This window comes from Python bivittatus, unplaced genomic scaffold (assembly GCF_059951505.1).
Source record: "Python bivittatus isolate LINGU-HERP-01145 unplaced genomic scaffold, Pbiv_v1 ctg000580_np1212, whole genome shotgun sequence".
Taxonomy (NCBI): Eukaryota; Metazoa; Chordata; class Lepidosauria; order Squamata; family Pythonidae; genus Python; species Python bivittatus.
In genome coordinates, this window is record NW_028277087.1 from 6,825,090 (window position 1) to 6,841,315 (window position 16,226).

At 42.9% G+C, this 16,226-nt stretch overlaps 2 protein-coding genes across 2 annotated transcripts; both read left to right on the top strand.

Annotated features, from left to right (window-relative positions):
- The first annotated feature begins 5,017 nt into the window (after positions 1-5,017).
- Positions 5,018-6,358, top strand: LOC103050398 (actin-like protein 9). Its single transcript, XM_025170228.1, has one exon. It carries the CDS (start codon positions 5,018-5,020, stop codon positions 6,356-6,358), a length of 1,341 nt encoding a protein of 446 aa, XP_025025996.1.
- Positions 6,359-13,605: 7,247 nt separating this feature from the next.
- LOC103050148 (actin-like protein 9) lies at positions 13,606-14,943 on the top strand. Its single transcript, XM_025170227.2, has one exon. It carries the CDS (start codon positions 13,606-13,608, stop codon positions 14,941-14,943), a length of 1,338 nt encoding a protein of 445 aa, XP_025025995.2.
- The last annotated feature ends 1,283 nt before the right edge of the window (positions 14,944-16,226 follow it).

Sequence of the window (16,226 nt, forward strand, 5' to 3'; positions counted from 1 at the left end):
ATTATAAACAATTAAAACTTAACAATCAGCAGCTAGTATGGAATATGTTGGATCTGTTTAAAGGTCCAACTTACTGTGCTTCTTTACACAGTGATTATTTTCTCTTTCACCAAAGGGTCTCTTTTTTATCTTTTATAAACAGATAAATAATGGATTTACTTACTCAGTTAAATGGACCTGAGTTTAGTAGACTTCAGATGCAATGGAAAAAAATCTGTCCATATGCTATATGCTTCTGTATATCTGTAAAATCCTGATCATGATTTTGTACTTGTATAAAATTGCAAAATACGTATGCATAAAATCCCATTTCCATATTACATATTTGGAACACAACAGCTGAGTTGAAGTGAATTTCTAACATGCAAAGACAATGGCTGGATCCCCCTTATGTGCTGGACCAAAAATTTCCAAGCCCTATTTTAGCCTAGTCTAGTGAGTTATGGAAACACAGTCCACAGGTTCACTTAGTACTAAAACAACCCCGTACTATGATGTATGAGAAGACCATTTGCATTCCCAAGAAATGATACCATGAAAAGTTCATGGGTATGTGAAAAAAAGTGAATATGGGGGTTCCTGTCCTCCATACTGCTGGTCTTTTCAACACTGGATTATTTAGATAACTTAGATTTGTTTAAACTGAGAAGATCATGCCTTTCCCAAGGAATAACAAGAGAGCTTTTTAATGTATTTGTTCAGGTAGTCCTTGTTTAGTGACTGCCTCATTTAGTGACTGTTCACAGTTGTGATAGTGATGAAAATGTAACTTTATGACCAATCCTTACAACCTTAGCAGTTCTGTAAAGCAAAGGAAAGCTGAAGTAAGATCATAAGCACAGTCATGGATTCACTTAGCGACCACTTCCCTTAATGACCAAATTGCCAGTCCCAATAAAAGTGTGGTTGCTAAATGAGGACTACCTGTATAGCCTTCAAGTCAGCCTTGATTCCTGGTGACTGCCTGGACCACCCCCTGCAGTTTTATTGGCAATATTTTCCGAAGTGGTTTGCTACTGCCTTCTTCGTAGGCCTGAGAGAGGGACTGGCCCAAGTCACCGAGCTGGCTTTATGCCTAAGGCAGAGAATTCACCATCTCCTGATGTAATAAGGGAAAAGATGCCCTGAGGGTCAAATCAGTCTCTCCTCTGAGGTCCTTCAGTTCTGAAGTAACCATGCCTGTGGGTGAACAGTGACTGGAAAATTAGGTCTCCTTGCTTCCACCACCCTTCACTATAAACCGGTTTCTCCTTTCCCCACCAGCCCTCTGGAGAATTGAAGGGGAAATCCTCACCCTACCCTGGGCCTGGCTAAATACAGAAGGGGAAACCAGACAAAAACTTTGGGTGTCTAACTCAGTCAAGCTGAGAAGGGTGATAGAAGGCCACCAGTCAATTCCAGGATGGAAACAAAAAAATAAACTCTGTGAAAGATACCAAAAGAAAATAAGTTTCAACACACATACAACACACAGCTTAAAAAAAAAATGAAACAAACAAACAAAACACAATTCTAACTAAGACCAACTCCTCAGTTTCTAACCTTGCCTGAGGTAACACCCCCTCCCACCTTTCAGGACTCCAGCCAACTCTCTCACCAGAACTCTTCCCGCCAAAACCTGACAGAACCCCCTTCTTTTCTTCTACTGGCTGTCAGGGGTCAGGTGACTCCCTCTGGGCACAGAAGGCAGGCTTGTGACATAAAGGCCCAGCTGCTCCCCTACACCCCATTTCTACCCATGGAGCCTCCTGGGGAAAGCAGGTGGAGTCTCTCTCTCTCTCTCTCTCAAAATAGCCCTTTGGGGCCCAGTTTATATGATAGTTACAGTGACCATATTTTCTTGAAAAAAATAAAGGACAAACCTGAAAAGGGGGCAGATCTGAAAGAGGTTCATAAGGATAAAAAAAATAATTCTTTATGTTTATAACTTTGCTTTACAAGGGAAAATTCAAGAGCAAAACCAAGAAAAAAAATAATTAAAGGAATCTAAAGGACAGCTGTCTGGAATGAAGGACTGTCCTTCATTTTATTTTTTTATTAAATTTCTCCCCACCCATCATCCCCCAATGGGGGACTCTGGGCGGTTCACACAAATCTCCTTATGATAAAGGACATATGGTCACTAATGATAGTATGCTGTTAGCGCTATCAGTGTATATATTTGATGGGATAAATGGCTGACTGGGTTAAATGTGTAGAAATAGGGCCTCTGTGGGTATCTAGCTCTCCCTTAGGCATGCAAGCTGACTGGGTAACTTTGGGCCGCTCCCTCTCTCTCAACCCAACCCACCTCACAGGGTGGTTGTCGTGGGGAAAATAGGAGGCAGGAGTATTGTGTTCATTGCCTTGAGTTATATAAAAAGGGTGGGATAAAAATATGATGATGATGATGACGATGATGTCTGGCTGGAAGTAGTATGCTCCTAACATTCAGATATGCTTAAGCATACATGAAACCCAGAGGAAAGCTTGATTAGAGGTGCCCATAGAGGAAGAACCAGCAAGCCCATTTGCTCTAACCCAGCCTCATGTCACGTGAATGTAGCCCTAATATAGGGGAAATACTCTGAGGAGCAATTTCCAGCAGATCTTAAGGCACAGGGAAGCAGATATAAGAAGCCGCTGCCTTCCTTTTGCTCCAACCACTCATCAGTCAATTCTGATTTTGTGGTTACAGTAAAGCAATGGTCCTTAAAACTGACCGGGAGGGAAAAAAAAAAGTTTGAAATGTTGACATGAGGTGACAAAACTGGAAAAATGAATATGTGGGGTTCATAGGAAGCTCCTGCTGTAATAACAGCTAGCTGTGGTTTGAGTAGTGACTCAACAGATCCACCAGCAGGATCCCTTTGCCTTCAATTCCACTGTCTATAACCACAGCTGCTGCCAACTCTCCAACCACCAGGGGGAGCTTTAAAGGGTGATTTCCCCTCTCCCTCTTCGGATCTGGTAAGAAAAATAGAAACTTCTACTTCGGAATAGACAAAAACAGCTTTACTGTACTACATGAATTGCATTCAAATCATTACCCATATCCTCAATTCCCTGGGAAGCAGTTCCCAAAAGCTGCTCAATATGGTACTCTTTAGTTTTTCCAATTCTCCCTTGACTTGAATGCTTTGACTCTTATCTCCATCTATCTCTTTAAGTTGCCTTAGCATGCAAAGTTCCTGTTTCCTCTCATTCATTCCAATTAGAGACCTGTGTAACTAGGTTTTTAGCACCCACAGTAATTTTCTAGCTTCTCATTGCAAAGCCCTACCAGTTTGCCCCAGGTTCATTCATTTCCCAGCTTTACTGCAACTTTACATACATTTTTGGATGTTTGTGAACACTGATTTCAGCTTCATGCACATTTGCAAGAAAAGTTATCCTATATATTAATAGTGAATGCATTTTCCACATGCCAATCTCCATGTGCTAAGTACTAATAAGCTTAAGTGTGCACCAGAGAGAAACAAAACAAAATCTAAAGGACGTAATCTGCACTATGGGTTTGGAATTCTCTTGAATGATAATGGGGAAAGTGGAAAAAAAGTGGGAAGGATTTTGTAGAGATTTCATTCTGCCCGACATTTCTGGAGTTGATGGGCATGTAACAATAAGGACTTCCCCCAGTCTCTGGAAATACTACGAAAGTCAGCTTCAGTTGACAAGTAAACCATAGTTCTGTTCCCAAAATATTAACTGAGCCAATTGGAGCTAAGTGGATCATGAGAACTCCAAAATGGGGATAATTCCAGAAAGCTGTGAAGATCTGACTTTTCCCCCAGGCAGTGGGTCCAAGATATTAATGGAACTGATAATACATGGGACATGTTGCTAAGATATTTTAATTAATGTGTATGTTTTATCTTTTGTTTGCTGCCCAGAGTTCTATTGGTAGATGGGTAGCTATATAAAGTTGTTAAATAAATAATAAAGAAATGAGCCAGACAACTAACCCCAGGTTTAGATTTAGCCCTAAATTGACCCTGCCATGCATAGAATTATAGTATAGAATTGCAGGATGAAAATTTTAGTAGTTTTCATTATGATGTCTCTGCCCTAACATTTTAATGTGCTGAAGCAAGCAATCATGGTACAGATATAATATCCAAAATATATGAGCAGGAATCCCTAATGGGAACATAAACATTCTCAGAACAAACAGAAGCCTCTGTTTTGAAAGCTAGAGGAAAATCCTGTTTTATTTACACCTGAGACAAAGCTCCTGGCCACTCTTTAGAGGTGCAAATTCAGGAAGAACTAGCCAAGATTGAGGTGCTACCAGACTCTTGATTTTTTTGCCAAGATTGAGGTTTCTCTTCTCAAAGAAAGGAGAAATGGCCAGGGCAGGAAAAAGCTGAAGAAGAAGATGCAGCTGAGCTCAAACAGAGGGGAGGAGGGGGAAGAAAGGTTGCATTCAGTTCTCCAAGATCTCTGCCTTCTTTACAGGTAGAATTTTGCAACTTCAGTTATTTAACAGCCACAGTAACAAAAAGCTCACACTCCAACAACATTCTGTATCTTCTGCTGAAATTAGGAAAGCATGGAAAGAAACAGCATGAGTTGGTATAAGAAAAGACCGTTATATTCAGATCTAGAGTTGAAAACAAGTGCAGGTCTGTATTTTCCCTCTGTTTCTCTCATTGTGGAGTTGGCTTGATTTCTCATGATCTGGATTTACACAGTTCCCTAAATTAAGCTAAAATGGAATTGTGCAGTTCTCCATGTTGTGTGAAGTCATTCATGGTGTTACCTGCACTCATATAATTTCCAAACTGTAAGCCTGTTGTCCATAATTTCCTATCCAACATTTCTAAGTTTTCATAGAGATAAGGAGTCAGCAATACTGTCACTCTTGCCTAGCTGAAAAATCTGGTGAAAATTCTAATGTGATGTCATAGTTCTCCTTTATGTGTCTCAAGTGAAAGCAAGTGACTGCCATTTTAGTGCTGTAGAAGGAAGAAGGTGGGGTTTAAATGTTGTAAATCACAGTTTAATATAGTGGAAGGTAATTTAAGATCCATTTACAATGTCAGTCAAAGGTTCTAGGCCAACCACTCCAGAGCCTTTGCAAGAAACAAGCCCAGGATCCTCTCAATCAAAGAGTCCAGAGCAAAAGCTGGTAAGGCTGGGTCATACAAGTAAAGAGACCTCTTCCCCAGGATATGTGTTGGACCAGTTATCTCAATCATGGACATCATCAAAAAAAGAGGCCACCAGGAGGAGGTCACATTCTCCACATAAGGAGTGTTCAATTGTCAAGACAAGAGCAATTGTCATAGATACTGGTACAGGGACATGTAAAGCTGGCTTTGCAGGTCAGCAGATCCCTCAGTCAGTTATTGGGGCATTAGTTGGACAGCCCCTAGAAAAATTCATGAAGATTGGAAGTGATATACCAGACACATTCATTGGAGAGCAAGCTCGATTGGAACCTGATATTGATATCATTTTTCCAGTAAGGCATGGCATAATCATGGACTGGGAAGCAGCCGAAGCACTGTGGTGGTACATTTTCCAGCATGAACTCAAGGTTGCTCCAGAAGACCATGCACTTTTAATGTCTGATCCTCCCCTCTCACCAACTACAAACAGAGAGAAGTTAGTGGAAGTTGTTTTTGAGTCCCTCAATTTCCCCAAAGTGTATGTGGCATATCAGTCAGTACTGTCAGTGTATGCTCATGGAAAAATTAGTGGGTTGGTAGTAGATACAGGCCATGCTGTGACACACACTGTACCAGTCCATCAAGGATACAATTTGCCACATGCCACAGAAAAGATGGACATTGCTGGAGCCAATGTGACATCTTTTTTGATGGACCTCCTCAAAGACATGGGGCACTACGTTGATGAAAGAATGCTGGATGTGATTGATGATATCAAACAAAAATGCTGTTATGTTGCACTTGATTTTGAGACTGAGTGGAATTGCCCAGAGGTAGACAATACAGTGGAGTACCAGTTACCAGATGGCCAAATAATCACTTTAGGGAAGGAGAGATTCCAGTGCCCTGAGATGTTGTTCAATCCACCGCAGATGCCTGGACTTGCTCTTCTAGGCATCCATGGCATGGCTCAAAAAAGCTTAATGAAAGTCCCTGAACAAATCAGGAAAGAAATGTATGAAAATATAATGTTATGTGGAGGGTCGTCACTTTTTGAAGGATTTGAAAGGAGGTTTACTCAACATATTATCACTAACATGGAGACTAGCACAAAAATCAAAGTCACAGCTGTTCCACTGAGGCACTATTCTGTCTGGACAGGAGGTTCAATTCTTGCTTCCCTGAACAACTTCCAATCATGCTGGATCAGAAAGGAGCAATACCAAGAGTATGGACCATATGTTGTGCACAGGAAGTGCTACTGAGTTGGGCCCAGCCATGATAACTAGGAGCAAAATGTCTGGGAAGGGACCCATAATAAATCAATAACTTTGTATAGACTTGAAATGTGGCTTGTACTTATTGGCTGCAGATTTAAATCTAAGTCTCAGAATTAATACCTTGTCACTCCAAACTTTCCAGGGAACCAACCATTGTACTCTTTTTTTTTTCAAGAACTGCAGCTCCATACACTTATGAGGCATGACTATACTCATTTGTTATGGTTGGTTAGCATGCCGTCTTGTCATCCTAAAGTGTTCAGTGTGACTCTTGATCATCAAAAGTAACCAACTATTCTCCTACCTTAATGTCTAACAAGTTACCTGTCTTTAAGATTCCACAAGTATAATTGCTGTTGTTGTTGCAACAAACTAATATTGTTATTTCTCAGGAAGCTATTAATCATCTAAATTTAAATGACAAAAGATGTCTGTCAGCAAGCTTGAAGGAATCCAGAGTTTGTAGATGAAAATAACATCTTTAGGAGAAAAGACTCTTGTGTAACTTTTGCACTTTTCTGACTTTTGCATGCAGTGTGCTCCTATATATAAAATGTACCTTCAGGAAAGACGCATATCTTGGAAAAGTAATCTGCATATTATGGAGCGCCACCTGCAAAACTGTGGATTTTAAAGAAAGTTATGTACAAAAAAGGAAATAGTTTGGGAAAAGTTGTGTTCAATATGTGTGTTAGGGGAAATTACAAAAAATGCAGGTTTGATGTGTGGACAGTTAAAATGTATTAATAATTTTAATAATTATTATTAATAATTAATACATGCAAAACTCAGCAATCCTTGCTGTGGCGTGTTCTGAATCTACTGCAGACAAGCCTCGCAGCTCGCAAACAATAAAAACATGGCTAATCCTTTATACCTGGCATAAGGTTCCATTTCTCCATGTTTTAATGAAGAAATAGTGCTTCTTGAGGCATATTTGAGGAGAGCCAGTTTGGTGTAGTGGTTAAGGCACCAGGCTAGAAACCGGGAGACTGTGAGTCTGTCTCACCTTGAACATGAAGCCAGCTGGGTGACTTTGGACCAGTCACTCTCTTTCAACCCCTAGGAAGAAGGCAACAGTGAACCACTTCTGAAAAACCTTGCCAATAAAACTGCAGGGACTAGTCCAGGCAGTCACCAGGAGTCAAGACTGACTCAAAGGCACATCCCCCCACTGGAAAAAAAAACCCTGGAGAAAAGAAAATTTCAGTTGTGTTTATATTCTGCGGGTTTGCACATAATACTTCTTCCTCCAATTTTCTTCCCACAATAGGCTTGGCTGGGCTGAGAGACAGTGATTGGGCCAAAGCTGAGGATTTGTTTATTTATTTATCACATTTGTATAGCTTCCCACTTCACAAAAAGCGACTCTGGGCAGCATACAACAATCAAATAAAACCATACATACATAAAAACAATCATTATAAAAAATATAAAAAATCATTATTAAAAAGGAAAATATAAACATTTTAAAATATACAAACCACACAGAGAGAGCTAAAATATCAGCCACAATGGAGCCATCTCACAATGTTTCCAGTTCCCTCGGATCCCCAAGCCTAGTGACATAACCAGGTCTTAAGGGACTTCTGAAATGATAGGAGGGATAGAGCTAACCTGACCTTGGGGGGAAAGAATGTTCCATAAGGTGGGTGCCATGGCAGAGAAGGCCTGCCTCCAGGGACCCACCAAATGTAAGTCCATGGCAGAGGGTATCGCAACGTGCCTTCTCTGCTAGATTGAATGGGACTGGCTAATGTAATTGGGGAGAGACAGTCCCTCAGATAACCCAGTCCCATGCCATGAAGGGCTTTAAAGGTTAAAATCAGCACATTGAATTGGACCTGGAAGCAGACTGGCAGCCAATGCAGCTTGTGGAGCAGAGGTGTAACAAGTGCTCTTCTAGGAGCACACATAACTGTCCATGCTGCTGCATTCTGCACCAGTTGAAGTTTCCAGATACTCTTCAAGGGCAGCCCCATGTGGAATGCATTACAGTACTCCAATTGGGAGGTGACTAGGGCATGAGTGACTGTGAGCAGAGCCTCCTGATCCAGGAAGGGGCGCAAATGGTGCACAACACAAAGCTGTGCAAAGGTCCTCCCAGCCACTATTGCCACCTGCTCTTCAAGCAGGAGTCATGAGTCTAGGAGGACCCCCAGATTGCGCACCAAGTCTGTCTGGGGCAGTGCCACCCCATCCAGCACCAAAGATGGCATAGTCCTTGAACCAGTAGGCCCCAAAACCCAGAGCCACAGTCTCGCCAGTGTTCAGCTGAAGCCTGTTGTTCCCTATCCAGACCCTCATAGCTTCCAGGCACCGGGATAAGACATTCACAGTATTGCTTAATTCACCAGAGGCAGAGATGTTTAGTTGGGTATCATCAGCGTATTGATGATATCCCACCCCATGGCGACAGATGAGCTTACCAGCAGCCCCATAAAGATGTTAAATAGGAGAGGAGAGAGCACTGAACCCTGCAGCACTCCACATAGTAGGGGCCAAGGCCAGGACCTCTCCTCCCCAATCACCACCAACTGGAATTGACCCCAGAGAAAGGAGGCAAACCAGCACAACACCGTGTCGCCCACCCCCAATCCTCTGAGCCGATCCAGAAAGATACCATGATCAATGGTATTGAAAGCCACCAATAGGTCAAGTAAGGCAAGGATGGGCACAACCCCCATCCCGCCCACACCAGAGGTCATCCAAAAGTGCAACCAATGCCATTTCCATTCCATATCCGGGTCTGAATCCTGGCTGAAAAGGATCCAGATAATCCGCTTCATCTAAGGCTCTCTGAAGCTGTTGCGCAGCCACCTTCCCCACCACCTTCCCCAAAAAGGGGAGGTTAGATACTTGATGAAAATTGTCCAGTATGGTGGGTCCAGTGATGGCTTTTTGAGGAGGGGGTGAACCAAGACCTCTTTAAGAGGTAAAGGAACAATCCCCTCACTCAAAGAATTAACCATTGCTAGAACCCACTTACACAACAGCCCCCAGGGTGCTTTCACAAGCCAGAAGGGGCGTGGATCTAAAGAGCAGGTGGCTGAGCAAACAGTCCTAAGGACTGTCCACTTCCTCAAGTCCAACAGGTTCAAACCATTCCCAGATAACCAGGGGAGACTCCACTCCAGGCATCTCCTCTGGGCCACAAGAAGGCCAGCATCCAACTGCAAGCGAATCCAAGTGATTTTGTCTGACAGATGCTGAGCAAATTCCTCCACATGCCCCTGCAAAAGGTCCCCTGAGCTCTCTCTACCCAAGAGGGCTCATGTCACCTGAAACAGAGCTGCAGGGCGGCAATCTGCAGACTGAATAAGGAATGATGGCACTAGAGAATCCCGTGAAAATCAGGGCATGATCTGACTGTGACAAGGGAGACACCAAGAGCTCCCCCAATTTCATATCACATAGCTACTGTTCTGACAGGAACACCAGATCTGGAGTGTGATCACTGTCCCGTGTCAGACTTTGGATGACCTGGGATAGGCCCATGGCTGTCAGGGTGGCCATGAACTCCCAAGCCACCTCAGACCCCACTCCTAGAGAAGACAGATTGAAGTCCCCCAGAACCATAAGTCTGGGGTACTCCACCACCAGCCCAGGTAGGGAGGTTGCTATGCAGCAAGGAGGTTGGTACAACAGCAACAATCCCAAATGATCCCTAGAGCTGAACTTAATGAACAGGGTCTCACATCTGGTGACCTGTGGTACAGTGCCCCTGAAAGCCGTGATTCCCAGATGACAATCACCAAACACCCCCACCCCTGGCCCAGAGTCTTGGCTGATGCCACACCCAAAGCCCCACTGGGCATATTTCTGAAAAGGCTACCCCCCCAGATCCAGCCAGGTCTCAATAATATATGCCAGGGCAGCCCTCTCATCAGTGATTAAATCCTAGAGAAGACAGATTGAAGCCCCCAGAACCACCAGTGTTTAAATCACTGATGAGGGAGGCCTTATTACAGACCAACCTGGCATTCAGTAGCAGCAGCCAGAGGCTAGGCCCATTGAATCTCTGCTGACAGGGTACCGTGAAGAGACCAAGAAGCTGGAATGCAAAACAGGTGTAAGACAACAGTTCCACGTTCCCCAAGAGCAGCCTGCTCCCTGTCTCCCACCATACCTCCCCATGCCCATCACCACCATAATACCATGGCCTGCCTCTACCCCCCCAACAGCAGCTCCATCCCCAAAACCAAGTACCCCAAGAATAGGGACCAGGAACCTCCCATTGTCCTCACCAGACATCCCTGGGAGGGGAAGCCGGGCACCCCAAGGCACTATACCTTCACCAGCTTGCAGTGCCATCAGGGTACCTAGCTGTCCCCTCCTCCCTCACACACATTACAACACACTCATACACAAAAACACTCACAGGCACCCTCCCCAGCCACTCCCACCAGCTTGTAGAGGGCTCCCCTCATTCACCCGCCCCCAATTCCTCCTCTGGCTCTCACCCAGAAGGAGGAATCAGTCCATTCACAATACCACTCAGCAAAGAGATGGAGCTGCTCCCTCCCTCCCTCCCTGGAGGGCAGGCATCGTGACCTCCATGGGGGAATAGCCTGCCATTCTACTGTAGCAGCCCCCTGCCCGGCCACCACTCAAACTAGGATGATCTCAAACTTGAGGATGATCTCAAACTAGGCTCTTGCTGTTCCACATTGGTTCCTTGTGCCTTCCCAGCTAGTAGGTAGGAACTTTAGTTATTCTCCAAGATAAGATGGTCCACACAGGTGGTATCCCCACCATAATATAATTTTTGCTTTTTTCAAAAAATGTCCGGGGTAAATGAGAGGAGAAATTGAGAAAACATAATAATGGGAGAACAAAGAAGAAATAATCATAAAGACAAAATTAAGACAGGATGGAGAGGAAAACGAAATATGTGAGCTGTGGGCTTCAGAGAGCTTACTGTAAATATAGACTTGGGAATTGGGAAAAAGGTTGACAGGCCAAATCATAAGGTTGAGATGGGTGGCCATATAAATGAATAAACAAACAAACTAGGAGCAGGGAGAAGGAAGGTCAAATTTGTGCATTAGATCTCTGGCTTCTTTGCAAGCGGAATTTCACACCCTCAGTTGCTTCACAGCCACAATTACAAAAAGGTTGTTCCTTCTCCTTGTTCACTCACATTCTATATCAAGTTGCAAGAAAGAACTCAGAGTTCATATGAACATAAAGGGACTGTTCAGTTCAGTTCAGTTCAGATCAAAGATGACAGATGAATTCCTGGGGTTGAGATTGTGAATGTAAAACAGCCTAATACAGGAATGTGTTTATATAAAGCTATGGTGAAACTACATTTGGAGTACTGTTCTAATCACCACCTCTATAAAAGATATTATAGCTCTGAAAAAGGTGCCAAGAAAAGTAGAGATAAAATAATTCAAGGGCAAGAGCAGCTTCTCTGTGTTGAAAAACTACAGTAACTGGGTCTTTTTAGCTTGGAGCAAGGGTAGATAAAGAGAGTCATGATAGAGATATATAAAGGCACAGGAACATGTGAGGAAGGGTTCAATAATATAAGATGTCAGAGGCAACGTTGCAATCATAGATCCAGTTCTTTTGTATGTACATGACTTCAGTCACGACACTGGACACACTATTTGCAGATTTTGACCTACCTTCCTCCCCCTTCCCCAGATACTCTTCTGATGGCCTTGTATGATGTAGAAAATTGTGGCTAAACAGAATCTTTTCTCCCTGTCTCATATCAGTGTTTCTCAACCGTGGCAAGTTTAAGATTTCTGGACTTCAACTCATAGAATGCTGGCTGGTGGGAGATGAAGTCCAGACATTTTAAAGTTGCTAAGGTTGAGAAACGCTGCTTTAGATCATCCATCAGCACCAGTAAAAGGAAGTACTTTACAATGACCCTGTTCCCATACCACTCAGAATGCAGTTGTAGCTGCTATGCCAAACAAATCTCCTTGAGGGTGTTTGCAGCAGCAGAGTAAATACTGTAGGTCAGAAGTTCCTATTTGAGGAATACAGAGTCCCTATGTACATTTTAAGGAAGTGTTTGGCTGCATGGGTCCCTCCATCAGGAGAGTAGTGGTGGGCATGGCTTGGCTACTGCCACTATCCAGGATTAGGTGTGTTCTGTGCTGCCAGGTCTTGGCAGTGAGACTTGCTTTTATTAGCCATTCTCTCTCTCCATCTCTTTTTGTTAGAGGACTAAATAGGCAAAACAGGTTAATAGACAGGGTTTGGGTATTCCCATCTACATTGATTGAATGGAGATACTTTAACTCTATGCATGACTGGGCCTATTTAGGGCTAAAGCTAACTGATTGGATTAACCAATCTCTTTTTTGATGTTCCCCCCAAATATTGATCTCTATTGATCAAACTCATTATTTTCTTGGAACATGGCAATGCATAGTTTAGATGCTGAATTAACTACTATCAGATGTAGTGATGGCTTTAAACCAGAACTGGACAAATGTGTGGTAGATCAGACTATCAGTGGGTCCTAGTCTTCATGATTAAATACTATCTCCTGAAACATAGAGAATATAATTCAGATACCAACTGCAAGGAAGCAACAATGGAAGAACTCTGTTCCATGCTTCTGAACTTCATGAACACATCTAGCTGACCACTGTGTGATGCAGAATGCTGGACTGGATGGGTCATTAGCCTGATCCAGTAGGACTTTTCTTCTTAAAATGAAACAAGTGACTGAAAACTGATGTATGATCCTACCATTGTAGAAAATTCAGCCACCATATTCTTTAGCTTCTGCTTCTTAGGATAAAAAATGCTAGTAGCAAGTATACTCTCTTCTGTGAATGGTTACTGTAGTTGCCATGATTCAGGTAAATCTTTTTCCTTTTTTTCTTGTTAGCGAGGTCCTGGGGACAATTTTAAATGAATAGGTTTATGTCACTCAAGGAGAGTTGATCTGGATGACTCATGGCATTCTATGAGTTCTTAAGATTCTAGGATTCTTCCCTTCTGGCCATTGTTCCTTGTGGAACATTTCAAAGCTTCCAGGCAGACAGGACGGTGGCAGGATGAGCTGACCCACTTTCTCCCAAGCGATGGTTGGAGGAAAGAGATCATCACTGGGCAAAGCTACTTGCCTAGCTGAAGCAAGATCACCAGAAGTGTTGATGAGATTTCATGGTTAACTAAAACAAAGAGAAGGCCCTTGGCATTTAGGTGTTACAGAACGTGATTTGTTCTTGGAGGAGGTAGCTTGAAACCCATTTACTATGTTACCCAGAAGTCACAGGACAAGCAGTCCAGGGCCTTCAAGGAGTCCTGGATCTTCACGATCAAAGAGCCCAGGATCAAGGCCAGTAAGCCCAGGATACTCAAGGAAAAGAACCCCATCCCCAGGATTTGCATTAGACCAGTCATCCCGATCTCGAGCATCTTCAAAAGAACGAGGTGCTACCATGGGAAGGTCAAATACTCCAGAAAGAGGGCGTTCAGTTGTCAAGACAGGAGCTGTTGTCATAGATACTGGTACAGGGACATGTAAAGCTGGATTTGCAGGTCAGCAGACCCCCCAGTCAGTTGTTGGAACATTGGTTGGACACCCTACAGAAAAATCTCTGAGGACTAGAAGAGATAGACCAGATACATTCATTGGAGAGCAAGCTCGATTGGAACCTGATACTGATATCATTTTTCCAGTAAGGCATGGCATAATTATAGATTGGGAAGCAGCTGAAGCACTGTGGAGGCATTTGTTCTACCACGACCTCAAAGTTGCTCCAGAAGACCATGCACTTTTAATGTCTGATCCTCCTCTCTGTCCAACTACGAATAGGGAAAAATTGGTGGAGGTTGTCTTTGAATCTCTCAATTCTCCTGGAATGTATGTGGCATACCAATCTGTACTGTCAGTGTACGCTCATGGAAAAATTAGTGGATTGGTGGTAGATACAGGCTATGCTATGACACACACTGTACCAGTCCATCAAGGATACAATTTGCCACATGCCATAGAAAGGATGGACATTGCTGGAGCCAATATGACATCTTTTTTGATGGACCTCCTCAAAGACATGGGGCATTACTTTGATGAAAGAATGCTGGATGTGATTGATGATATCAAACAAAAATGCTGTTATGTGGCACTCGATTTTGAGACCGAGTGGAATCGTCCAAAGAGAGAATACATGGTGGACTATCAGTTACCAGATGGCCAAATAATCACTTTGGGGAAGGAGAGATTCCAGTGTCCAGAGATGTTATTTAGCCCTCCTCAAATGCCTGGACTTACACTTCTAGGAATCCATGGCATGGCCCAAAAAAGCTTAAGGAAGGTCCCCGAACAATCCAGGAAGGAAATGTATGAAAACATAATACTATGTGGAGGGTCATCGCTTTTTGAAGGATTTGAGAGGAGATTTACTCATGATGTAATGTCCAACATGCAGACAAACACAAAAGTCAAAGTCACGGCTGTTCCACTGAGGCACTATTCTGTCTGGACAGGAGGTTCCATTCTTGCTTCCCTGAAAAATTTCCAGCCATGCTGGATCAGAAAGGAACAATACCATGAGAACGGGCCATACATTGTCCACAGGAAGTGCTATTGAGATGGACCAAATGAAGCCCAGGATAGCTAGGGCTGAAATGGCTGAGAAGGGGACTCATAATAAATGTCTGTGTTGCATAGACTTGAAATGTGGTTTGTATTTATTGTTGAGAGATTCAGCATGGTCTTTGTCAGATGTCACCTGCGTGGACATATGATGTGAAAACTGAGGCCACCTAAATGACAGAAGTTAACAAAGAGCAAAAGTAAAATGGAAGCTCCTTGAACAGTACTTAAAAGGTCTTGTTGTGCAGGGCTACCAGATCTGGGCTGCAAATCTCCATGATGACAAGACACAGCAAAAAGATACAGAACATACTGTCTCTCTGGCCTAGATTAATATTGTGGATGGATTCCTGCAAAATGAGATGTTAACCCTAGGTACTCAACATGAAATACTCATAAAATCTGGACTACAAAGTAAAGTTGTACCTAAAAGAAACAGACTGGGTACAAAATGTAAATGCTGCTTTTTGTTTTTGTTTTTGTTTTTAAACTTCTATTATAGAAAAATCTAGAGAGATTTGGTTTTTTAAAAAATAAAAGTAGTATTTAAATTTTGTAACCATCTTCTGTATACATCTTTAACATACCCTGAATAGACTGAACATACTCCCCAGTTGGTAAGATATGGGCAGTATAACATTGGCTTGCAAGATAGTTTTCTAGATTAGGGATTCTGGCTTACATAGAATAGCATGATCATTTTTGGAGTAAAGCTGAGTTTCAGCTGTGCTTGTGCTAGACTGGCCAAAATATGCCCAGACTGATGGGTAATGTCTCTCAATGATGCACATGACACGAATATGACTAAGGCTGGTAACCTAGTCTACATCTTCTCTGTCTGACTAAAAAGCATTATTGAAAAGCCTTGATTGACTAAAGCTTTGATGGGCAGTGGAGGGCAATATCTATGGGCCCAATTGGTCATGACTGTGGTATGTATAAGATAGCAACTTGGAATGTAAGAGGAGTAAATCACAAAGTAATAAGGTGAAAGAAAGCAAAATAAGATGTTATGTCTGTTGAAGTAAGAAAAGGGAAGCTATAATGAAAGTGGGCTAGTCTTACAGAGTGGAATTGAGGTACATATGCCAGGAACTAAAGCTGCTTGACTTCTTTGCGTAAACTGGCTTGAAAAAGCCAATATAAGAAGTCCTTTTGTTGATTTCAGTCTCTTTCCCCATTTTGGCCACTGTGATGGCCTGAGGGTATGCCCAGATGGTGCTTATTGTGGACCTTGACTTGCTTCTCTGCCCTCCCACTCCTTCCATGAGGGGGCCT

Excerpts from the sequence above, each read along its gene's own strand:
- LOC103050398 (XM_025170228.1), top strand. The coding sequence starts at position 5,018 with ATGTCAGTCAAAGGTTCTAGGCCAACCACTCCAGAGCCTTTGCAAGAA.
- LOC103050148 (XM_025170227.2), top strand. The coding sequence starts at position 13,606 with ATGTTACCCAGAAGTCACAGGACAAGCAGTCCAGGGCCTTCAAGGAGT.